The following is a 26443-nucleotide window of genomic DNA, read 5'->3' on the forward strand; positions in this document are numbered from 1 at the left end:
CTAACACTTGGGATCAATTTTTGCCCAGATAGGTATTTCTTGGTGCCTGCCTTTGAGTGGCAAGATGTTCTGCCCAGCCAGAGCAAGGCCCACTGGTCATTCAGACACATTCAAGTAGTGAGTGGAAGGAAGAGAGATGGAGCAGGAGAGAGAGATTCACTTGTCCCTGCCCCGTCTATCGGTTTTGCCTCACCCCAGAGCACCTTGCATCACCCCCGTCACTATCAGCCTGCAGGCCCAAGGTTGAGAGCACCAGGTCCCCTTGTAGGACTTTGCAGGAGGTGTCACTTGCGACAGTCATCATTTCGCATGTCTCCATCTTTAGGATGTTCTGAACCTCCAACACCAAGACTGTATGGTTTGCTCCGTCTTTTCTTAGAACTATCCTATTTATCTTCCCTTGTCCTTTTCTAAGGGCTAGGTCAGTTCTGGTACCTTATCATTGGGAAGGAAACAGGCACAGAGGTGGAGGTAAGGAGAGTGTGTGACAGGCATTCTCCTTCCTCCTGCAGAAGACCGCACATGGCTGTGGACAGAAGACCGCACATGGCTGTGGACTTCTGTACAAAGCCGGCGTACAACCAGGTGTCCTCACGACACGAACTCCCTCTCTCTCTGTTTCAGGTCCTTTTTCTTTCTGCCACTCCTTCCATCCTTTACTCTTATATATCTGACATTTCGAATGGTTGGCAATTTGCAAAGTAGCCCCTCCTGCTGTTTCATGCCTCCCATGCGTGCGAAGGAGGTAGGTCTTATTCCCATTCAAGGAGCAGGAAAAGTCCAGAGAGGGGAGGCGCCGGGACGTGAACTCCAGCCCACGGATCCCTCAGCTTGCGCTTTGTCCAGCCCAGCAGAGCTCCTCTGTGAAGTGCAAGAGTAAGCTGAAGTTTAAAGAAGTTCACAGGTCTGCAGCTCCCTGCTGCGTGCCTGCTCGTGGGCCCTGGCAAGCGCCGTCAGTGGCCGCGGAATGCAAGGCGAACTTGAGTGGGGTGAAGCTGGGCAGCCGGGGGCAGATAGGCTCCCTGGGCGTCCTTGGCTCCCACCATGGTGAGACCTGAATCGGACTTGCAATGATGGCCAGCCAGCTCTACAGCAGGCACTGCCAGGCCTTGGTCCTCAGCCGGGAAGTACAGCTAGGAATACCTAACAGAAAGCCCTTCTGATAGATGCTTGACTCCTCGGAGACACAGTTTCTTTCCTGCAGAGAGGAACAGCGGTGCCTCGTCCCATCACGGGGCGTATAGCCCCGAGATGCTGGCTTTCCAGAGGCTTGTTTCAGCAGATGGGCAAACACACGGAGACTTCATTATGCTTTTGACAGCAGTTCTTAAAACCTAAAGGGAGACTTGAGGAACCACTTCAGTCAAGGCCGACGGATCCCCAATTAATGTTTGACCATGACTTTATTCTAAGTAAGGATGTTAACTGCACGTGGAGTGTGAACACTCTGCTTCTGTTTTGGCTTCGTATCTTTATTTCCTAAGGCTCTTCCCATGACGTTCCGACGTTCTCCCTTGATTATAAGAAGCTCTTACGTTTGCACTTATGACAGGAAGAGAAGCAGTGCAAATATAAAGGGAGATCTTCTGTAGGTCCCTGCATTGTCACTCGGCCACGGGCCCAAAAAACAGCACGGCTCACTGGAGGCCTTGCCGTAGTTGCAATAAAAGCTTGTCAGAAACTATAGCATTTAAAGGGGAGGCTATGAGCTAACCTGATCATTATCCCAGCCTCCAAAATGGGCAGGTGGGAGCCAGCCTCCAGCTGCTTGTCCAGTGATGTTTTGTCTGTTAGAGTGACCTGCTAGAGAGGAACTCTTGGTGGGATTGGATGAAGCCTAAAGGCTGCCGACACAGCTCCCAGGACAAACCCACATCAGCAGAGAGAAAGGGACAGCCCACATATGACAGTTTGCATTCGTTCACTCATTATTTAACAAACACGTCTTGAGCGACTCCTGCCTCCCAGGCCCTGTGCTGCGGATGGACAGACAGTCAGGGCCACTTGACTGCCCCACCCCGCAACTGTTCCAGGTTGTAAAACTGGGGGAGGAGGGTTAGCCCAGACTGTGCTAGGGTGGAGGAGACACAGATGGGGGTTGTCATGAGAGCGCTTGGGATACACTTCTTTCCCAGGCTCAGGAGTGAGTATATTCGAAATTAAGGTCATCCAGTTCAAATATCTAGTTCAAGTTAGCAGACTGGAACAATGACTTGGCTGGGGCTTGCCTGCTAGTGCGGAGCCCTGCTGGCCATACCCTCACCTGCCTCTTGACCCCTGTAGCGCTCTCTCCACGGCCTGGCTCCCTCTGTGTCTGCCGCACACAGCTCAGTGGCCAACTTAAGTTCCCCAGAGATCCTTTGAGACGCATGCCTCGTTGTTATAAACCATTTATGTTTCCTGAGGAGAAAAATGCACACTCTGTGTGAGCAAATATTTGGGGAGACCACTCAGTGGATTGAAGAAGCTGTGTTGTATTTCTTAGCTCTTGACGGAGTATTTCCGAGAGGAGATATCTGTTACTTGCCACTTAGCATGACTTTGCAGGGGAGATAAGTCCCGCCACACAATTAATCCGAGTTAATGGATCTAAGAAGCTTGAATAGTCCCAAAACAGGTCATTTAACACTACACTGTGGAGGGAAAGGAGAGATGCAAGGGTAAATGCCAAGGAAGCATAATAGCAAATGGCAGAAAATCCGCACCCAGGGAGCTACTAACCCATCTGGGATCCGACTCCAAGGCCACTACTTGGAAATGCGGCTCTTTAGACAAGTCACGTAACCCATTCGAAGCCTGTTTTCCTGAGGTCTAAAAAAGAAGGTGATTAAAGTGTCCACATCATTGTGCAGTTAGGAAGATTCAGTGATGTAGTGCCTGAAAAGCACTTAGCATATATACTGGCACATAATATCCACTCAGAGAAATGGTCCCTCTTATCATTAGCTGATAACCGGAATGGGACATGTTGTCACACTGTTGATGTGTCAATAGTTTTACTATAAAAATACTATAAATGTATTTTTATATGCCTCGCCTTATCTCAGAAGGTACAGTAGAAGTATAGTGAGAAAGAAAAAGTGAAAATGGGGCCAGAAATCAGGCTAATGGCTACCCTGCTTATCTGCCTCCTCACTAAAGATTGGCCCAAGCTTTGCATAGGGCTTTCTCTTAGCAAGTGCCAGCAGGATGATCTGGTCAGTTACAGTTTTCATTGTTCAGCGCACTTGACCAATACTCATCAAATGCCTTCCACGTATACCAGGTACTGTTTTGTGTCTTGGTGATGCAGCAGTGAAGAGGAAAGACGCAATTCTCACCCTGCCATGTTTGAATTTTAGTGGGGAGACACAGACAAATAAACATAGTGAATAAGATTATAGCATGTTAAAAGAGGATAATGACAATGGAAATATAAAGCAGGATAAGGGAGACAGAGAGCTGGCAGTCCCAAGTAATGCGGTCAGAGTAGATCCCTCTAGTTGGGATGGTAACATTTGAGTTAAGATGTTTAAGGGACTAAAGGAGCAGGCTATTTGAGAAGAGTATTCCAGCTGAGAGAAACCAGTGCAAAGGCCCTGAGGTAGGAGTAGGTCTGGGTGCTCAATGTGGTGAGAGAAGACTAAGCAAGGAGGAGAGCAATAGGAAGTTAGTCCAGAAAAGTGGCTTGGAGTCGATGATGGAGGGCCTTGATGTGGCGCCAATGGAGGGTTTTGAGCAGAGGATTGGCATGCTCTGACTTAGGTTTCTAAATGATCCCTCTTGCTACTGTACTGGGAATATTCTCCAGGGAGGCAAGTTTGGGAGCAGAGAGATCAGTAAGGAAGTTATTTCAATAACTCAGTCCAGAGATGATTTGAAGTGATTGAAGTCCCTACTACAGATAGATTTTGAAAATAAGAAACAGTGGCATTTCCTGATGGATTAGATAAGAGAAAGAGAGAAGTCGAGGAGGAGTTCACGATTTTGTTGGAGCTGAACAACCAAAGGTGAGAAGGAGGAGAGCAGGTTGGGACAGGGGGTCAGGAGTTCAGCTTTGGACCTGTCAAGTTTGAGGTGTCTGTGAGACACCCACATCTGGCACGTCTCACAGATGGTTTGATGAATTTGGAGTTCAACTGAAAGGTCCAGGTTAGAAATACAAATTTGGAGAAGCTGTCAGCATAAAGTTGATACTCAGTGTCACGAGTCTATAATATACAGAACAGAAGAAATACAAGGACTGAATTTGGAGGCTCTCTGGTGTCAAGACAGATTAATTTCCATGAAACAACACTGCCTCTCAGCCCCCACCCCCCGGTCTTCACAGAACCTCTAGATCAGGGGGCTGCAAAGTATAGGTAGCTCTTGGGGCAAATCCAGCTCACTACCTGTTTCTGTAATTGGACTTTTATTGGAACACAGTCACACTCATGTGTTTAATGTATGTCGACTGCTTTCACTCTACTATGGCAGATCTGAGTACTTGCCAAAGACAGCGATGGTCCCCAGAACCCGAAATAGTTACATTCTGGCCTTTACAGGAAATGTGTGCCAAAGTCTGTTCTTGGCAGACACCGATAGCTGCTTAGGGGGGCAGACCATGGGTCCAGGGAGGCAGCTAACCAGTCTTCTAGTGGTGCCTTCTGTCTTCTGTGTGTGGCACTGGCCTCGCTGGCCTTGGACCTGGGACTGTCTCCCAGAAACAACGCTGGACCTGGAATTGCTCTTCACATACTCATAACCCTACCCTCCTTAATCTTCCTTCTTTTATATATTTACAAGGCCTTTAGACAGAATTAGAAGAGTATCTGTCAAAACAAAGGCAGTGTACCTGTGACCTTGGCCTCATGCACCCCAAGCTGAGAATCTCTTTTCCCAGCTGCAGCCCATGGTGCATGATGCTGAGGTCCAACCTCAACCACAGACACACCATGTAGGTGTTACGTATGTTTTCCTACAATGAGTGAATTTTCTAGCAAGTGGGTCCATTTGCATGGAAAGAAGAGGAAATCTCTTAGAAGAAAGAAAGGTTGTCCTCTCTTTCTCATTGTCCGACCATGTTTTGGAGGCCTTCGGGGTTCACAACAAGGAACCCCTACAGCAGCAGATTCACTCACTCTGGTGGTGTGTCCCCAGGAGATGTTTCCATAATGGAGTATGTCAGGATGGGCACATCTGGGTCTTACACTAAGATGTCATAAATCATTGACTAAAATGACTCGGAAATACTTTCAGTTATTTCCTCCTTTTGGTCCTCTTCCCTGCATCTTTATCTCCATTTTCATAATTCACCTCTAGCCTACTAAAACGATTATTTATAGATAACATCACAACCTAAGACTCCGTGAAATTCCCAAACCCTTTCTCCAGTGATTTCTCTATTCCTTAGTGCCATCTAATTCTCTTTGCCCCATGGCCCCGGCTTGGAAGTCAGAAGCAGTGATTTATTGTCACGTGTGTCTGCCCTGGCATCTCCCCCACCTTCTTCTCACTGTTCAGAGCAGGGTTCATCAAAGCTGTACTATATTAAGTCCATTGTGCCAAAGCTGAACACTGATAATAAATAGTTTTAGTGATCTGGAAGCCCGAGATGAGACCCTGGAGGTCTGCGCAGGAGAGCTGTACAAATGTACCGAGCTGCATTATTAGGGCTCAATCTCCATATTGTGCTTTTTAAATGTTCAGTTGCAACAGTAGCAAATGACAAGAGGTTTGAAACCTTTCAAGTTTAAAATATGTCTTAGCAGAGTACTAGCACACCCCGTTAGATAACCGGGTCCTTTGATGCAACTTTTTAATTCTCTTTATCTCACATGTAAATAGAAGCAGTTTATATGCAGAAGATCAGGTTTTACGCATAACCGCTAGGAGCTGCTTCCCCACCTGTAAAATAGAAATAGCAATACCCATTTATTAGTGACGCAAATATGTCTTCCCCAAACTTCGGGGTTTTGATGGGGAGCAGGAAGGGGATGCTAACTGAGCTCAATCAAATAGTACCTCTACCCGACAAAGCAAGCACTTCCCCAGCATGAGTGCCTTCCCCACCTAGGAGCCGACCACCCTGTGAAGACAGACTTTCTGCAGTGCAGAGCAGGTCCAGAGTTGATGTGGAAGCTGACAGACATGCAAGACTTGACTACAGTGAAGTGTGGGTATATGGAAATACGGCCTGAGGGAAGGAGAGAATACTATCCAAGCAAATTCAGTAATAACCTTGCATTCCTGCCCAGGGCTTACAGAGCTCTTGCACTCACACCGTCTCCTCTGGGAGTCATAGCAGTTTCCCAGAAAAGATTCTTATCCCCATGTACAGGTGGGGAAACTTAGATGAGCTACATGAAATGCATGGGCAGAGTCTAGATCGAAACCTTAGACTTCCAAGTTCTAGATCTATGCTTTCATCAATAACACTACTGAGGGTTCTCCCTGTCCAGCATCACCTAGAACAACTCTGGCTTTCCTATACCCAAAGACTAGGGCACTACATAGAATTTCACATGATAACAACAACTGTGCTCTTGGCTTGCGTGTCTCAGTGGGTTAAGCATCTGACTCTTGATTGCACCTCAGGTCATGATCTCAGGGTCATGGGATGGAGCCCTGCTTTGGGCTTGTGTTCAGCCAGGAGCTGGTTTGTCCCTCTCCCTGCTTCTCTCCCTGCTTGCTCGCTCGCTCTCTCTCTCTCTCTCTGTGTGTGTGTGTGTGTGTGTGTGTGTGTCAAATAAATAAATAAAATCTTCTTAGAAAAAAAGAGATTTAAAAAACATTGTGCTCTGTCCTGATATCTTTAAGGCATAATGCACCTAACACAAAATTATATTGTATTAGCCTGACTCAGGATGCAAATAATCCCTAATCTATCCCGTCATCATCCCAGTCTCGGTAGGCTAAAATTGGGAATGGTGTATTGTTCCCATTTGTAAGTGATACAGTGGAAACCAAAGTGTGGTCCTGTGGTTTGCTGTGGAATTAGTAATTACGTGGCTGTCCAGTAGTGCTATCTGGTCAGATCACAAATGTAGTCTGGGAGTTTACCTGCTGTAGCGGGGGACGTGTGACCAAAGATTTATTGTCTTAGCAAAGCCAAGTGCATTTCTGCATGAGTTCATATCTGTAGCTCTGTGAAACAAGGGAAGAAATTTCTCGGGAGACTTCGGTGTGGAAAAACGTCACTGAAGCAGCTGGTGCTTTGGTGGATGTTCTGTAAATGTCAGAGAATCTATAGTGTTGTTTTAACAGATAACCCCATCCACTAACGCGGGATAAATAATTCTCTAAAACACCACCTTGGGAGGTATTGGGATGGTTGGGGAAAGATGCAGCTTGCACTTCTCTGCCCCAACTGCCCACGAGGCTCTTTTAGCCAGGTGCTGTTCTCAAGGCATGCTGTGTAATGCGTGTTTGTCCTTCCCAGGGAGCTAAAGGAGAAGATTCAACCAGAGATCTTGGAGCTGATCAAACAGCAACGCCTGAACCGCCTCGTGGAAGGGACCTGCTTCAGGAAACTCAACTGCCGGCGGAGGCAAGGTAGTGTGTCTGGGACCACTCTCCCCCCGGCTAGGGGAACCAGTGGCATGCTCCCTGGGGAATCACAGGCCATGGGTGCTGCTTTAAGGGTAGGCCTTGCAGCACTGGACTCAGAACGGGAATAAGTAAGTTCTGACTCCCCATGAGTACCCAGGGAAAATCAAAGAATTACCAGAAGACCTATGGAACTGAAAAACCATCTGAGCTATTTATTCAGTGCCACAAATCTGCTGGTAGGTGTTCAATAACAGCCAACGTGTATCAAGAGCTTACTGTGTACTAGACTCTCATTTTACTTATTTAATGCATTTCCTCCTCCGGGTAACCTTGTGATTGTACCCACTTCACAGATAAAGAAACTGACACCCTGAGGAGTTAAGTAAGTGGCCCAAGTAAGTTGTGGAAGAACAAGGATTCATACTCCGGCAACTCTATGGTTCTGACTTTCATTTTATTTTTACTTTATTTAAAATTTTTTTCTACAGTCCTTAATTCTACAGTTGGATTTGATCTTGGAATGTCCAGCATGGATGGTCCTCGTGCTCAAATCCCCATACTGATTCCCTGCTAGGTGAAAATTACTTTTTCTGGAGATATAAATAACATTGAACCCAGGTGGGATAGAATCGGTTTTCATAATCTTGTGAGAAGAACTTCTGAATTGTCTCAGGGAATTTTAGTCCCAAAATATCATGTCAAAATGGGAGCCGATAGACTAGTTCCAGTAGGCAGGAGACACTCCCAGCTGTTTCTCAGTCAGGGAAGTAAAAGTCCTTCGATTGCTTTCTTCTGCTGTTGACAGGCTGATTGCAAAGTCGCAGGATTCATACTGTCCTATAAACAAACAGGAAATAAAACCGAAAAATAGGGTCTGAGGAGAGGTGAGGAGATCGAGGGATAACAAGGAACAAATGTAAGCGGTAGCAAGTCTACCAAGAAAAACATATGGCCCAGGAGAAACTCCAACAGATGTTTTTGAAAACCAGTGGACGCTGTCCTCAGACGCAGAGCTCAGCCACTAACGACAAACATAATTTCGTATTTATGCCGAGCCCATCCCCCTGGCCATTTACTTTAATAGCTTTGTGCTGAATGTTGAGTAAATTCAAATGATTTCAAGTATTACGGTTAAAAATCATATTAAGGAACTTCCAAAGGCAGAACTTCCTTGAGAAATGAAAGTGTCGGTTGTTCCCAGAGGATGGCAATCTATGGCATTGAACTTCAAAAGGGGCCTGGGGGGGAGAGGACAATGGGCAGAATAATAATAATAAGAGCTGAGTTCCAGCTGGGACTGAGAAAGGCTTGTGCTGGGAGAGCAGTGGAAGGAGGAGTTTCTTCCTTTCTCACCTCATTCCTTGCATGGGACATTGTGATCAGGGCAAATGCTTTTCCAGAAGATAGTATGGCATGGTGGTAAAGACAAGAGCCCTGGGGCCACATGATATAGGTGCACTCCTGCCTCTCCCCCTGATCAGTTGTGTGACTGTGGGCAGTCTCCCCATCAGAAATGGGATAACAATACCTTTGACCTAAAGTCAATGTAAGGAGGGAAACTGATGATGAACATAGCTCTCAGAAAGCCCCAACAAAGTGTAGTGGCTACTCTTCTAGGAGATTGTGTTGGAAAAGAGCAATGAGCTAGCAGTGAATGGACTTGGCTCTAGGCTTCACAACTCTTAAGTGACCAACTGAATGCCTTTAGGCAGACACATGACCTCTCTGGGTTACAATTTCCCATCTAATAAGTGAGAGAATTGGGCTAGATGATCTCTTAGCTCAGTTAGCCAGATAGTCGATTCTGTGCTTGATCTCTTCATCGCCTTTGGAAAAATCAATAGTCAGGACATACTGCTCCCGTAAGATGATTTATCAAGATTTTATTTACTTGGCATTGGGCAAAGGACATGGAAGTGGGAGGAGGAGGGGGGAGATGGCACATGGATACCTACCATCCAACATCTCCACTGATGTCCAGTTGGAATCCTCCAGAACGTAATTCAAAGAACTCAACATTGCAGTCTATTTTACCATAAGTCTCCCCTTTCTAGTCTGACATGGATAAGATACTACTAGAATAATTCTGTTTCCAGATATAATAATGACAGTCTTTTGGCTAAAGAAGTATTAGCCCATAATTTGCAAATTTTTCCCATTTTTTAAAAAAAGGAATTACCTAATGAAAAAAAAACTATTAGCACCTAGATTATAAATTTATTAGTTAAGCTCCCTAGGGAGCCTGACCATCTGTGTTTAATACAAAATCATCCTTTGGGTGCAGAAAGGAAAGCCTTTTGGTGTTGTGCAAGTGGATTTAAAATCTGGTGACTAGATCTGTGTGCATAAAAGTAGGGATTCAAAGCCAACATTCCACTTAGATTTACACAGATTAATGAGGACATGATGTAAAATCATTTTTTAGAAAAGTTTTTATTAATTAATTTAAGAGAGACCGTGAAGGAGAGCATGAGTAGGGGAAAGGGCAGAGGGAGAAGTAGGCTCCCCCGCGGAGCAGGGAGCCCGACACCGCGTTCCACCCCAGGACCCTGAGATCATGACCTGAGCCGAAGGCAGACACTGAACTGACTGAGCCGCACAGATGCCCTCATAAAATCACTTTAATCCCTTCCAAAGAGGTGCACTTCCACAGGAGCTCTCAGAAGGGAACAGCCACGTGCCCTCCCAGGGTAGAGAGCAAGTACACTGGGAAGGAATGGCGGCCACCCTCCGTTTAAACTTGTTCAACAGTGGGTCATGTGCAGAAGAGCCGATTTAAGTATTAGCTGTGCGGGGGATGAGCGGAAGGAGATTCCCATGCCCCAGAACCAGAAAGCGGGGAGCAGACAGCGTCTTTTGCCACACCACATTTGGCTAGAAGACCCGAGTTCATACCGACCCATCCTTCTGCCCTCCTCCCGCGCAGCTCTGCTACTTGGTGAGACTGATGTGGACATTCGCAAATCTGGATTTCTAAGAATTCTGGCCACATTAGAACTTGGAGGCAGTAAGTCACGTGAGACACCTCCCAACGGCATTCAAGCCCCGGCTTCCCCGCTCGCTAGCTCTCTGGCCATCGGCCTCCTACTAGATCTCTCTGTGTTCCTATTTCCTCCTCGGTCAAAGGATGTCCATTGTATGTAAGGGTGAAACAAAATCCTGCATTTATGGCCCTCAGTACAGTGCTTTTGCACATTGTCAAACATGCCTTAGTAATATTTAGCATGAATTTTAGCTTGTAGATCCTCAGAGTGTAGGTTTTTAAGTGCAGGTAGGAGTTGGCAAAGGAGGTCCGTACCAACCTCACTCCGTTCTGTGCCCAGCACGGAGCGCCTACGGCTTCTGCCCAGACTCCTTCACAGTGACAGAGAGTGACCTTGCTTCTGGGTCCCCTGGGCTTCTGCAGGACCGAATTCAGATGAAATTCTAGAAGTGGACTATGGTAGGGCCATTATTTCCATCGTGAGACTCTGCGGGATCAGGAACTGCTCCCTGTTTTCCTTATATCTCAGAGATTACAGACTTTCAGAATGCTTCGCGTTGAACAGTCTTGACAAGAGCCCAGGGTAACACACCGGAGAGTCGTTACAAGAAATGATAGCATGAAATTTTTGCTTCTCATTGAAAACATTGTCCATTTTCTTGGCCGGTGTCCCTTCTCTAAGCACTAACATGACAAACTTAATTTGGAACTTGGATGTGAGCAAAGCCTGTGCCCCGAGCAACTGGCTTGCTTCCTTCCTGCTGCCAGGGGTGATCTACCTTACCTTGGTCTCTCCGCACACTCAGAAAACCTAGAGCCGAGGGTAGAGTCAGGCAAAGTAACCAGATGGACCCTTGTTAGGAACAGGCTGTTTCTTTCTCTATCCTTGATTGAAATTTTCATTTAATATTTAATTAAACCTTATCATAGCTCATTTTGGAGGGCAGGGCACATGTTGCATGGAGCACTGGGTGTGGTGCATAAACAAGGAATTCTGGAACACTGAGAAGAAATTTTTAAAAATAAATTAATTAAAAACTTAAATATATTTAAATATTTAATTAAAATATTTTCAGAGGAAGAAAATCCAGTTGATTTTCAGGGACAGCGCACTTTCCAGTACCTCAAAATAAGATATTCTATATACATTTTACTCAGGTAATAATTAACATTACTTAACAAAAAAAAGAATAGGGATCCCTAAGGTTCTTACAGCTTGGCCGAGGACGCTTAGCTCATGTGTGAGGGCCTAGTGGGGAGCCCAGGTCTGTAGGATTCCAAAGCAGCAGTTAGGCTAAACCATCTTTAAAAGGATTTGGGGCTTTAGACTCATCTTCTGTTGTGAAAGGAAGCAGCAGATTGCAGGGAGCCAGAATTCGGAATCAGAACACCATCTCTCGTTCTAAAGATTATCCAGGGAAATGAGGAAAATTTGGAAGGCAGAATGGCCTCTGTCTCTGTCTATACTCCTTGTCTTCCTTTACTGGACCAACAGAGCAATCTGGTATCTCATCATCTCAGAGAAGACATTTCCCCTTAAAAACATTGCTGGGTCCCTCATGTTTTATGACTTGGAAAGCTTCAAGCCTAGGCAGGAAAAAGACCTAAATACGCTTAAGATATTGCACATTTTAGGTTAACCTAGGAAAGCTCCAAAATCCGAATGCAAGTGCCCTAAGATTTTACTTTAGTAAAGGCCCCCTGCTTCTCAAACACGAGACTCTAAGGGCTCCCTGGGCCAACAGCTACTTGCCAACGGGGGATTTTGCACCCAAGACAAAGATGTCCCCCTTAGACTCCGGCAGAGCTGATGAACACTCCATTCTTGCTGTGCCCTGTGCCTCACTGCCTCACCCAACATTTCCCACTCAACAATGGTAGCTGGTATCCAGCTTGCTCGGCCCCCCGGCATCCTGCTGGCCAGCCCCCAATGTGTCTCCATACTTGACGCTGAGGACTAACGGTTAGTCATACTGTTGGAGATAGCAACCTATGGTTTATTTATTTGAAATTAAATAAAAGTTAAAACTTCATTTCTTACTATTGGATAAGTATCTGTGGAGTATTTCTGTCATTGCAGAAAGTTCTATCAAACAGAGCTGTAAGAATTACAATTGTCAGCGGTTATTAGCTCTGTAATGATCTATCTGACACTGGGAATAGCTTTAATCAGCCCTGGAGACCTTCTTACCAGGCTTGTGAGCTCTGAAGCCAGCTTTTCTCTCTGATCCTGCACACACACACACACACACAAGTGCACACACTTGCCTGCACGCCCACCCTCGTGCACTCATACGGAGACAGACCGAGACAGCGAAGCACAAAACTGTCTCCATCTTGTCAGTTTTTGAATTTGGGGAATGAAGAAATGGCTATTAATGTGCTAACACTCGTAATTGACTGAAAGACCCTTATATTAACTCCTGTTTATTCTTTAAGTGCTAGTAAACAATCTTTGATAATGTTCTCCCTGCTTCCTGCTAATTGCTTTTAGTGACACAATCCACTCATTCATTGCCCAGAGGGATTGAGGAACTAGTAACATCATGCTGGGTTTCGAAAAGAAATACACATTTTTCTTACCCTAAAAGAAACTGCAAATCAAACTGCTGCTGCTGGCTGCCACGGAAATTGTGTCATGCAACGAGCCGGCGCCTTTTGTTGCTGGGAGCTAGCTGTCCTCTACCGCAGCCCCCCCCCCCCCCCGTTTGAGACAGACATGCACAAGTTACGATGCTGCTAAACCCTCCCAGAGCTAATGACTCTAGCCTTTATCCCGAAGAAGATACTGTCATGGTATCCACCCATCTGCTTAGGAGTCAAAACAGCCTCCCTGAGACCTCCCAGCCCTGTCTCCAGTCCACCCACGACTTCCCGTTTGATGGGGAGGAAGGAACAGAGCCATCACTTCCATTAATGACGTCTGGATCTTTTTGCTCTCTCCCACTGTAGCAGTAGCCTGAGAAAGAGAAACTCCTAGAGGACAGGAGAGGAGTTAGACAGAAGGAGGAGGAGTGCTCCGTCGGCCAGGTGCTAGATATCATCATGGCAGGGTTCTGGGAGGCCTTTTGTGTCTCTTTTCAGTGAACATCTACCGCAATGTTGTGAAGATGATGGTTGCTTTGCCTCCAGATAGATAGCCACCGTCCTCTCGTAGTCTCTGACTGGAAGAATGCACACCCTCCCTGTTCCTACTTTTCCCTGCAGTATAGTCAGAATTGTTGAGTCCCTGAGCCTATTTCCCAAGTCTGGGAAACAAGGGTGTCCACCATGTTTCTCTCAGTTGCCACCAAAAACCAAGGGAGCTCCTCATCCTTGAACTTCTTGGCTCTGTCCTTCAGGTCTGCTTGTCACCCTGATGACTTTTCGCCGTACCCAGTAGAGTGCTGTGTGCCGTGTAGGCACTCTGCAGATATTCACTGCATAAGGAAATGTCCCTTGAAAGTATACACAGCAGAAAATTTTGAAGTCTTACAAAAGAATATAAATTGTGCATCTTACTTCACAGCATATCTGTTTGTACCACTTAAATTTTGTGATGCTCCCCAGTGTCCTGAGAATGGATGATCTTTGATGGCATCATATTGGCCCTTGGGCTTTAGGTTACTACCATTACCCATAGAGCTTTTCCCACCTTATGTAGTTAGGGATCCCTGTAAAGAACAGCTTGGGCCCTTACTCAGAATAAGACCAGCATGTCCCAGTACAAGGAAGGACTTCCTTGCTGGTTTTCTGCGACGCTTCGCTTAGCTAATAATCCCAGTGCCAAGGTATCAGGGGAAGGAAGCTACATAGTAAAGCTCTCCAGGGGACTTTGTGCAGTCTCTGCAGTCCATCTAGACGAGGTGGAAAGCTCCCCTTAGGGAGGAGGAACTGTCACGGCCTGTCATGCAGGCCCCCCCAAGAGCACTGTGGGTGCTCATGGCCAAAGTCCTGCCTGCTCCTTTGGACTTCACAGTTCCTATTGTGAATCACGAGTCTGATTCCCAAATGTGTTCACCTCCTGGAGATCCGGTGATCACATGTTTGCCTAATTGAAATGACTGTCGAGTATTCAGGGAGTAACTTTATTTTCTCCCTTTGAAATAGTCTCGCAGGAAAGGGACATGTGTTGTATGTATAGATATAACATAATTTTTTAAATTGAGCAATGCCAGATGTTTCCCTAGCCACCAAACAACTTTTCCTTTCCTCTCCAGTTTTTCCAGCACACTTCAGATTCTCTTTAAATTATATGGATTGCCATATTCTGACGACATTCAAGAATTCCCAAGCCCTATTTATAGATGAGGAAGTTGGGAATGACAGAGGCATTTTGCTTTTGTGGATCAAGTTTCGGCGTTTTCTTTGTTCATTGTGTGGCTTTTATTTCCACTTTTAACACTTTCTTTTCTATTTAAAGAGTCCTAGTTAAGACATAAGTTTTGCAATAAAGGCAATTTTAGATAGGAAACCACTTTACTTACAGTGTTTAATGGAGCACCTTCCAATCAGAGTAGTTTCAAAACAATACATTTATAGACACAGTAATGAGGTGACTTGACCAAGGCCACCATGTTCCCCATCTACATAACTGCACAGATGGCCTTACAGGTCATACATAGATGCTTTCAAGGTCATACATTCTCTGGGTCTTAAGCATTCTGGCCAAGTCCCTTTGGGTCCTCATTTATCAATTTAGCCAACACCAATTGTGTTACTCCTATGTGCCAGGCACTGTGCCAAGGGGTTGGGACAGTGCCATTATGAAGACAGGGGCTGTCATTAGAGAGCCCTGACTTCTCTACACTGTCCGAGCTCATGAGTATCCTGAGTCCTCTTCCATCAGTAATTGTTCAGAGTACACCTGCTAGGGCAAATTGCTTACCTGGAGTTTGTGACAAATAATGAGAAATACCAAGATGCATCACATGGGGGCACCCAAAATCAAGGAAGATGCTAGGGCAGCTAATAGGATGGGGACAGCCCTGATAGCAGTAGTAACCAGAGAGGGCTTCCTGGAGGAGGAGACATCTAAGCACCGCATTGCTTGAGAACTTCACCAATATTGCTGTTACAATTTAAGCTCCTTATCTATAAAAAGTGCTTTTTGCCTCCTTCTTCCTTCCTCACAGGCTTATTCAGATATTTCTTATTACATTGGAATGCAGAGCAGGTTAAGTTGAGGGAGTTATTTATAAGAATGACTCATGATGTACTGTATGGTGACTAACATAACATAATAAAAAAAAATTAAAAGAAAAGAATGACTCTTAAGGCCCTAGTCATGCCTATTTCTTTGTTTTTGTCATAATTTTTAATTTTAAAAATTTTTTTAGTTTCAGGTGTATACCATAGTGACTCGATACTTAAATATATTACAAAAAGGTCACCACAATAAATGTATCTACCATCCATCACCATACAAAATTGTTACCAGGTTACTGATTATATTCCCTATGCTATGCATTACATTCCCGTGTCTTATTCATTTTATAAATGGAAGATTGTACCTCTGAATCCCCTTCTAGTCATGCCTATTTAGAGAACTAAACTCTAGGAGTCAGAGAGGAGACCGTCATGAATATCCTTGTCCTTTGGATAAATCCCTGAGTTATTTGGATGATTTCCTCATGAAGTCTACCCCTTGTGTCTGGCATTAGAATGCTAACAATTCGTTCGTGGATTAATTTGTGTGTATTAGCCCCAGGGGTGGGGGTCTGGTACACCAACTAAGATATGGCACACAATCGTGTCAACTGTCTTAACCTCAGAGAAGAATGTGGAAGCAGGAGAGAACCAAGAAAGCTGGTTTTTCTGCATCTCCCTCCCCACTTTTGCCAGGCCTATGTGGACAAGGAATAATTCCCATAGTCATTACAGATACTGATGAAATAACCCTCTGGAAACCACCCCTGCAGAAAACCTGGTGCCATTATTCCTGAAGGGTTTAATAACCTCCCCCAGTGATTCGCAGGACAGTGCTAACTAAAGATCAAAATCAAAACGGGACTTACTGCCCAGGGCTCTAGAATTCATTCCTTCCTGAAGACCTAAAATCAAATGCATTGCTTGTTCTTCCAGGCAAGACTCTTAGGAAATAAAGATGTTGATATTTTTGGAAATGAGAATCACTTACCTTACAAATTGTGTGTGTATGTGTTTTTCCCCCTCAGACAAATTTTGGTACTGTCGACTTTCACCCAACCACAAGGTCCTACACTATGGAGACTTGGAAGAGAGTCCTCAGGGAGAAGTGCCCCACGATTCCTTGCAGGACAAACGTAAGTGGCTCTCTTACTAGGAAGATTGAATTTGGGTAGTTGGTTTTGCTTCCTGAAACACTTAGAAATATCTATGCTGCATTACATTCTATTGTCAGCTAACTATTCCCCGAAATACTTATTATTATTTGTATTTATTTGCTGTTTCTGTGTGATGTTTTGACCTGTATGTTTCAAAGAGCCAGTGATTTGCTAATTATTTTAGCCTGACATCAAGCCAGGTTCCAGGTTTTTAGACAGGAATAAGTGTACAAATTAAACCAGGTATTATAGAAACATCAAAATACACGAGGGTGATGAATTAATTTGGAAGAGAAATGAGATAAAATGAACATAACCTCAGAGGATATCCCAGGAAGAGAAACCAAAGAGTGAGAAAACAAATAAAAACACTTTCAGAGAGCCTTCAAAAGTCACATTGACCCTGCATGAGTCATATAAGTGTGTCCCAGATGGAATCCTTACCCCCCCCAAGCCTCAGTGCCTTCCTGCTCATCACCTCAGGGCCCACTGAAGTCCGCTCTGGATTGACTTCCTTGCAGCCCACAGCCATCAAAGGCAGTAAGTCACCACAAGTGAGAAATTCCTGATACATTCAGACTCTGCACTGACATATTAGGTGGACAGCCTGGAACATTCTCTCTTCCTCCAGGTTCAAAATGGAACAATCTGGTTTTCGGAGAGTCATTTAGTTCAGAAAGCACTCTTGTTTGCTGTCACAGGAGCACTGCTTCCCCAGCCCATATTACTGGCTCTGTTAGTGGGCGGAGCAGGAAATCTGAAAGGCACAGGTGCAGAGTCTGGGGCAGTGTCTGTGTATCCCTACTGTGGCAGCATTCCCAGCATCTGCCCATAATGAGGACCCTCCCTTCAGGTCTCAGAAAGCCTTCCCCATTCCACCATGGACAAGCTGGACCAGTGGTTCTGAGGGTGGTCCTTCGACCATGAGCAGCATCTTACTAGATGCTGAAACTTACTAGAAAATGCAGATTCTCCAGCCTCATTTCTAGTCCTCCTGAATCAGAAACTGGGAAAGAGGCCAGCAATCTCCATCTTTACTGACTCTCCCGGTAATTCTGATACTTACTCAAAATGAGTACCCCTGAGCTAGACACTGACTGCTACTCTTCTTTTCATGATGATTTCTGAAAGTTGGCTTCACCAGTGAGTAAATATTTTAGAAGAACCAGAAAAAGTGATTTGATGGTAGCTTGACAACTTTTAATTTTGGCCAAAAAAAAAAGTCTATTAAAAAATGAGATCTAACTAAAATTTAATATCACATTCCTTTCATTAAAAAAGGGGGCTCTTGATCATGAAAAACAACAAGAAAGACCTGAAGGGCCTAATCTTGGAATATAGGACAATCCCATCTACTAAATTAAATTAGCTTTATTAAAAAACTCATAGCTGTGTCTTCATTTTCCTCTGTTTGCTATTAACTGGTGAAAACTCACTGGTGAAACCTTCCTCGTGAACTTGGAATTGTCCAGGGGCCAGCAGTTTGGAATCGCTGCTCTACAGTGGTAAAAGGAAGAGTTAAACATTGCTGTTGCTCAAGGCAACCAGAAGTACTATACAAAGTCTTCCATAGTCTCCTTCTTAACCTGTTCAGGAAATAGGGAAAGTGGTGTGGGAAGAATACACACACACACACACACACACACAGCTTGATTAATTTTTTTTCCCCACGTGGGCCAGCGAATTTGCTCTCCCACTCACAGGACATATTACTTATCCATATTTTTAGGGATATAATCCTCTTCTCAGTCCACAGATGGACATTTGATTGGCATCATTTGCAGGTTTTATATGCAGCACTCCCCTTCTAGCTAGTTCTGTTGCTTAGGAGATTGGTAGCCCTGCTCCTGGAGAAGGTCAAGGACCAGACAGCTCGTGAGCCTTGTAGGGGCAGCTCCTGGGCTTGCCGGCAGGGTGAAAGTAACTAGCTACAAACCCAGAGTGCCGAAGCCAGGGAGGACCAGCTTGCCAGGGTGGTCATGGAAGTACAAGGTCAGAGCTGCAAATCCCTGAACAGCTTTTGGTGGTGACCACAGAGTGATGCTGGTTCTGGGAAAGGGTTACAGTGGTCCCTTCTGACGATGGCTCCAAAAACTCTAGCCTGCCCCTTCCTCTGCAGCCTTTGAAACTCAGTACTTTAGAGTTCAAAAGAACTGCTCCATTAACAGCTTACCCACTGCAGGATAAACCAGGACTGCGTACCTGTACAGGTGTATGCACGTGGAAGGGTGTGTGTGTGTGTGTGTGTGTGTTGGTGAGATTGTATCTTTATGCACGTGGGAGCCAGGGAGGGCATGTATTCATGTAAAGAAGTAAAATGGACCTGATATGTACCTGGGATGAGCAGGCCCCTGCTTAGGAAACTCAAGTTGACTGCCTCAGACCTGCCCTTGGTTTGCATTTAATTCCAATTCTGCATTCTGCCCATCTTCTTAGAGCCCTTAGAAGTCATAAACCTCGTTCCACTAGAAAAATGAAATGTTCCTTTAATTAATACCAAGTGCTATCACTCTTGCTGTGTACGGTTGCCCTCTCCTGAGACCACGGGGGAAATTGTCTTCCGCCCCTTGAGTTAATCAGTGCTGAATATTGAGATATTGATGAATCAAAGAGTGTAATTGAATTTTCTTAATGCAGAGAGGATGAGTGGAGATTGAGGGCCTCTCCTTAGCTGTCGTCACCCCTAAAGGTTTAGGAAATCTCTTCTCGTATTATTCCTGTTTGGCAGGAGATACCACCCCACATCCCAGTCGCTACATTTACGGGCTCTCATCACCCGCACTAGACAATAGACTCTACAACTTTCCAGCCATGCCCCAGGCCCCTCAGCGCTGCCCTTTGAAAGAATCTAGGACAGACTCCTCTCCCACATCAAAGGGGACAGGGAGGAGAAGGCTCATCCCCTCACAAGGCGATGAAGTCTATTACAGAGGATGGAGGAACAGCTGAGACAGCAAAGCAAAGTGGGCAGTTTGGGTCACGGAAGCACGCTGAATAATTCAGGTCCCTCAATCCAAAGAGACAATTAACTTTGATTATTGATAACGAGAATAATTGTGATCAACATTTATTGAGTGCTTACTGTATGCCAGGCTCTGTTCTAAGAGCTGTACATAAGTTACCCTCTCACCAACTTAGAGAGGTAGACATCATTGCCCTTCCTTTACAGATAAGGAAACTGAGGTACAGAAAATTTTAAACAACCTGTTCAGGGTCCCATGGCTAGTAAACAGTAGAGCAGAGATGTCTGCAACCATCCAGCTCCGTAGCCATGGCTTTTACCCACGACCCTGCACAGCCTAGATGAAAAGCCAACCATGATCCTGCTCTAGCCTTAGGATGTCGTTCTCTGAGCAACTCTGAAGAAGCTGATGCTCAAGCTCCCCATTGCAGACGAGGAAGGTTAGGCTCCCAGCACTTCAGCCCAAAGTGGAACAGATCCAGTGGTCGATCTAGAATTCAAAGCCAGCTCAGGACACCTGCCCCTCCCACTGCTCTGTGCAGCCAAATTAGAGTTCGGATTCTTCACTGATTGTGGAGGGATAGGCTCCGCCCGACCCCCCTCTGTGTGGCCACTCTCAGGAGCCTCTATGGAGCTGTGTATACAGCAAGTGCTCATGGCTCACTAGCTACTTCCTGGGGTGGTTTCTGCCTCAGTTTGGCTCCCAGCGGTGAAAACTAACACTATTTTGGTGGTCACCCTTCCTTTTTCCCTTGTATTTTTGTTTTAAATCACAGTTGCTGTGCTTTCCACAGATATTAGCCACCAAAGAATTTCCTGGAGTATCTAAAGTGATCACCACATCCAGGGCTGTATGCAGCATGATTTGGGGTGCTGACACCTTCCACACATAGGAAGAAGCCATGACCAAGCTAGAAAGCATAGAGTAGAAGAAAAAACTGTCCCAGCTCTGGCCCCCACTATCATTAGTTAGTGCATTGTATTGCACTAACTAATGCATTATGCATAATGCATTATGCATTGCACTAACTAATTATGGCATTGCATAATTTACTTCCTCTCTTTGGGCCTCAGTCTTCCCCTCTGTAAAATGGTAGTATTGAATGAGATTGTCTCAGTCTGGCTCAAACTGAGAAAAGGATTGGAAGAAATAAGACCATGCCCCAAGCATTTAGAGGACTTCTAAGGGCTCTAAGAGGAGTGTGCCGACAGGGCCCCTTTTATTTCTCCTATCTCTGGGCACCACTTCTTTATACTGCTCCCACATTTGGAAAAAAAAAAAAAAAAGCCTGTTGGAAACCCTCGCCTGACTTTGAAGGAGTCAGGAGCCCTCTCTTGCCTCCTCAGAGTGTAGATTCAAGAAACATGAGTCTGATTCTGCTCATGGGAATAGAAAGGACGGCGTTCTAGCCCTTCTGACTCCTAATCTTCCAGTGCATCTGGAGACAAACTATGCTAAGAGCAACCTTTAAAAGCCAGACTGTATTTTTAGAATTTTGTGTTTCCTCTTAGCCACAGTCCTGGGAATAATACAGCAACTTGTCTCCTTGACAGGGGACAATACGTATTAAAAAAAAAAAAAAACAACAGAATATGTACTGCCACGAGCACAGTGGAAAAGTGCCTTTTCTCCCCTGAAGCCGTCTCATTAGAGATTCTGAAGACTACTCCCACCATCGACTTTTGTGTTCCTCTTGTCCGGTTCCATATGATGGGTTTTCAAAGCCAAAGGGTAACTTAGTATTTATAGACTGTGGAAACTCTTTCTAGTTCGTTGACTGTATTATATATGATACAACAAAAGACTTTTTCTGCAAGGTACTTGTGACTCAAACTCCATCTGAAGCTCAAGAAGGCTTCTGAATGGGTAGGTTATCTCTTCCACAAATTCACTTCAGTGGGGGAGGCCCAATTTGAAAAGTAAACACAGTCAACCCCAGTTTCCCAGAGTGCCCAAATGTCCCCTCCTGGGCTTGTGAATAGGCAATCACATTGACCACTGAGGGGAATAGGGCTGATTATTGGTTATAAAAAATGGATTTAAGAAGAATTGAAGTCAGTGAAGAGTTGTGGTCAAAAGGAGGTCCAGGAATTATAGGGTTAGAGTTAGGGTTAGGCTTAGAGGCAGCAAAGGCATCGAAGGCAAACAATTATGCCACTCCAGATAGGCCACATTGCTGCGTTACGCTGCAGGAACAAACAGCTCCCAGATCTCAGTGGCTTACTGCCCAGGCCAGTAACATCCACTTCCCTGGGCAGTGGAAGGACTGTTCCACATGGCCCCTCAGACCAGTGGCTCCTGTGCCATCCCACAGCTGTGCCACCTGGATGGAGCGTGTGGCCTGTTGGGTTTCTGAAGGGAGGCTGGTGGATGTGGGCTTTTTACTGCTTCCTTCAAGAAGGGACATGCATGCCATCACCTCTCATATTTCACTGGCCAGACCTCATCATATGGCCCACCTAACTGCAAAGGTTGCTGGGAAGTGTAGTCTTCCATATGCCCAGGAAAAGGAGGAAAGCCAGATATTGGTCAGCACACGTGATGCCTGCCAATGCAATCTAGAATCAGGACTGCAAGATGAAGGAGCTGACGTGGTGAGACAGACAGCAGGGAATATGTGCAGAGATTCCTGGAAGAGTTCATTTCAACCCCACTTTTCTCTAGGGTTAGAGAAAGCTCTAGGGCTGTCAATAGATTTGAGCAAAGTCTTAGCAATTTTAGGGGACCTGGGAAATGTGAGCTTTTCAAGGGCCTCCCTGTTGTATCATTTTGATATTCTGTATGTTTCATAATTTCATCTTCATCCAAATCTCTCCCCCACAATGCAATTCCTCAGTAAAAGTATATGAACCTTAATTACGAAATCTCTCATCATCTTCGTCATTAAGGGAGTCTGAGGCATTGATTATTAGAAGTTTCTGCAAATCCTAAGTGGGCCCCAGGATTCATAGTCCCTTGCAGGACTAAAAGATTTGGGATTGGAGAGGGCCAGGTGACTTCACAGTTTTAAAAAGTATGGTTCCAAACCATCTTACTGCCTTCCCTCTCTTCAATGCTCTTGACAAGTTTTAAATGTACAAACCTGTCTGCATCTTTTATCTTCCCCCAAGTCCTGAGGAAGACATGAGATAACATCATTTTATCTAACTTCATTATTCTCAGGATCTCCAAGATAAATACCAGCTACCATTTCCCTATCAGAAAATAATGTTCCCTTTCTTTAATTGAGTTTGCTTTCGTTGTCTATAAAATAGGGATTTATACACACACACACACACACACCCCTGCCTCACAGAGTTGCTGTGAAAATTAATGAGATGGTAGAGAATGAGAATTTGGAAATGAGTGTTCAGATCCAGATCGTTTTTTTTTTTTTTTTTTTTTTTTTTGGTAAGGTTGCTTCTCCTTGTTATCCAAAACTCAGAATTGAATAGATGCAACTGCTGTAGCAAGAGATAGCAATGTGTCTGAAACACCAGGCGTTGCTCCTGGCAGCAGAAACTAATACCAGTATTAGTACCACTGGTGGTAGTATTATTACTGCTGATTCTGATACCATCACCTTTACACAACGATGATGGGTTTTTCTAAGGGATTTGTTTTAGTGAACCAGATTCTGCTTGTGAACATAGATTTTTCTCCCAGGGATGCTTTTTAGCAGAATATAAGAATCTATTTTAGTTTCTAGGCCTGGGATTTTGCCTCACTTCTTTTTCTCTTTTTACCTCTTTTCTTTCCCTGTGTTGCAGTAGTTTCAGGAATGACGACGGTGTTCGCAGACTCCGGGCTCAGCCCTGCTTCTTTCCTGTCATCTCCGCTCTCCCACGGTGTAGTGACTTTCATTTTCTCTTCTGAATTGCAGTGCCAGTGGCAGATATCAAAGCGGTGGTGACGGGGAAGGACTGCCCTCATATGAAAGAGAAAGGTGCCCTTAAACAAAACAAGGTACGATTTCCAAATTGTTGCGAACAGCGCAATCTCACGGAGCAGCCAGAAACGGCGGGGGGCAGGGGGGGTGCCCAGCCCCACGTTAGGAGCAATGCGCGTGTGTGTGCGCGTGCATGTGCGTGCATGTGTGTGCATGTGCGTGCATGTGCGTGCTTGTGCTGTAGCACGTCACTTGCTCAGCTCTTTTTCCTTTCTTGACTGCTTTTATATCCCTTAGCCTTATGCTTTCACTGATCACTTTCAAATCCCTCTCCCCCACCTCTTCCATTCTCTCCCTTCCTGTCTCCTGACAACCCTAGAAATTGCCTCCCCACTGTTGTCACTCAGGCCGCCCTCAAGCCCGCTCCCCTCATCCCCACCCATTCCTTGGGCCTCTCCTCACTTCCCATTTATGTTCAAGCTCTTTCTTCCCTGACTTCCACTCCAGTCTCTTCCATTTTCTCCTGCTGTCCTTACCTTCTTGGTAGCCTCCAGAGTCTGTGTGAAGCCTGGGAAAGAGGACTCAAAACATTTTAGAAAATTTAAGGGCGTGGTAGCCTTCGGCGTCATGGAAAGTATGTGAAATAACTCAAACCCTTATTAAAGGGGAAAATTTCCCCCAGAGGCGAATATTGCTTAAATCATCTTCATATCACAATATTTTTCACCCTCCCCTCCTAGTTACCAACCAGGTGTTGATCATAACAGCCAGGGCTCCATACTAGAGAGTGTGGGAGGAGGCGCTCTCTGAAAGGATGGAAGAATTTCCTTTGCCCCCACTTTGGAGGTATTTGCCCTTGGAAGGGCCACCAGGGAGCCAATTCTTTGTGTCTACCTCTTGCATCTTGCGATACACAGTACCCATCCATGAGCAAAATTATCTAGATAGATCTGGGTGCTCCAGCCACCTTGGTAGAAAATACCCCACAGATCAGTTATACTGTAAAAGTACTACTTAGGAGGATAAACATACTATAAAGATACTGGTGAGAAAACCGACAGCAAGATCATTTGTTCTTAAGTAACATAAGTATAACTCACCTCAACTCAGTGTGAATTCCTTCTTTGTCAAGCCTGTCACAGCACTATCATATAACACACTTAACTGACAAGCACACTGATACAACAGTGTGCCTCAGAGTCTGTGGGTCACCTGTTACACAACATTTCTCTCTTGTTTGTGATGTGGGGAAATAGAGTTTGCACCACTCATCAGATTTCAGAGGAGCATCCTTAACTATACCAGCAAGGTCCCAGTCTTCATGGTTTGCCTCCTCAGCCACCTGACACGCAGAGCACAGTCTCGGGGAGCACTGGCTCAGCTCAGCCCCATCGTTCTAGAACACTTGGAGCTGAGCAGGAAACAGTGTGGGGAAATTGGCAGCAACAAGAGTTTATAACCCAGAGAAGGCCAGGAAGGGTGTAGCTGGCAGCAAAACAGACTGCCAGGACTCATGTGCTCTGAGTATGAATGGAGAGCATTAGGTAAAATACATGTGGAGAGACTGCTTTCAGTTCCAACATGTAAGGTGCTTGGGAATTTTCACTCCTATCCTTATAGTAAGAAGAAACTGAATAAAGTGAAAGTCAACAATTTTCTTGGACCTATCCAAGAACTGAGGTTGCAGGGCAAACCACCACCCTGGAATCTGGAGAGTCAAGGGCATCCTGAGAGCCATAGCCTGATCTGCTCACTTGGTGCAGAAGCCGCAGGAGCTAGAAATCACAGGATCCCTTAAATGACAATTCTGATAAATTGCTGTAGGCTGAGTGTGGGTTAGTGTGAGGTTGAGAAACTTGGGGTTGCAGTCTTCTGGGGAGCATACTTTCATGGGTTTTACCTACTGTAACCCTAGCAGATTCTCACAGTGAAGAACTGAAAAGGACCACCCTTCATGTCTCTGGCAGGGAAAAAGAAAGAGTAAACATGAAATATGCCAGAGCCTTCTCCATAACAAGAGTTCTGTCCTCCAGACCCCTTTTTCCTATCTAGGGCAAGAACATTTCTCCCATTTCATCTCATTTTAGCCTTTCTGTCTCAACCATGGTGTTGGAGGTAGGGGAGACATAGTTGAGTCAGAGCCTAAGGAAATTGATAGGAAACTCTGCAGCCAGGCCACAGGGGAGAGGATAGGAAGGGAAGTCTATACCATTTGAGAAGGTGAAAGCCAGAAGATACAGAGCCCCTAAAAGATGAAGACTTAATTGGGAAATTATCGAATGCTCTTCATCACCCATACCCTACCAGTACACTAATAAGACTCCAAGATAATAAAACATTGGATTAGGGCAGAAAGATCTGCAAAACATCAACTGTCTCTGAGGAGGAGTACTTAGGGAATCCCAGAGTCAACAGAGGAGATGAAAAACGGGAACACTAGAGGAATTTGAAGCCTCTGGAATTTATAGCTACAGCAAATATTGAACATATCCCAATTCCTTACCAGATTAACATACATCGTCACCATAAGGGTCTGTATCTCTCACTTCCTGTTGCCTAACATAACATGTCTGGATCTCAACAAAAATTTTAGGCATGCCAAAAAGTAAGAAAAAATAGCCTGAAGAAAAGAACAAAGCAATCATCAGAACCAGACTCCATTATGACAAAGATGCTAGAATTATCAGACAGAGAATTTAAAATAACTAGATTATAAATGTCTTAGGCTCTAATGGGAAAAGGAAACAACCTGAAAGAACAGATAGGTAATGTAAGCAAAAAGGCAGAAACTCTAGAAATGAGTCAAAAGGAAAGGCTATAAATAAAAGTACTGTCA

The 26443-nt window shown here is 45.0% G+C and overlaps 1 protein-coding gene across 8 annotated transcripts in view; it reads left to right on the forward strand.

Annotated features, from left to right (window-relative positions):
• ELMO1 (engulfment and cell motility 1) overlaps positions 1–26443 on the forward strand; it is a 521901-nt gene that overhangs the window by 481968 nt on the left and 13490 nt on the right. For all 8 annotated transcript variants that reach the window (XM_059396569.1, XM_059396564.1, XM_059396568.1 and 5 more), the window contains 3 exons: positions 7400–7512; positions 16648–16755; positions 23602–23684. In XM_059396569.1, the coding sequence (XP_059252552.1) occupies positions 7400–7512; positions 16648–16755; positions 23602–23684 (304 nt within the window). The remainder of the gene's footprint in view (positions 1–7399; positions 7513–16647; positions 16756–23601; positions 23685–26443) is intronic.

The sequence above is a fragment of the Mustela nigripes genome, chromosome 4, assembly GCF_022355385.1.
Source record: "Mustela nigripes isolate SB6536 chromosome 4, MUSNIG.SB6536, whole genome shotgun sequence".
NCBI lineage: Eukaryota > Metazoa > Chordata > Mammalia > Carnivora > Mustelidae > Mustela > Mustela nigripes.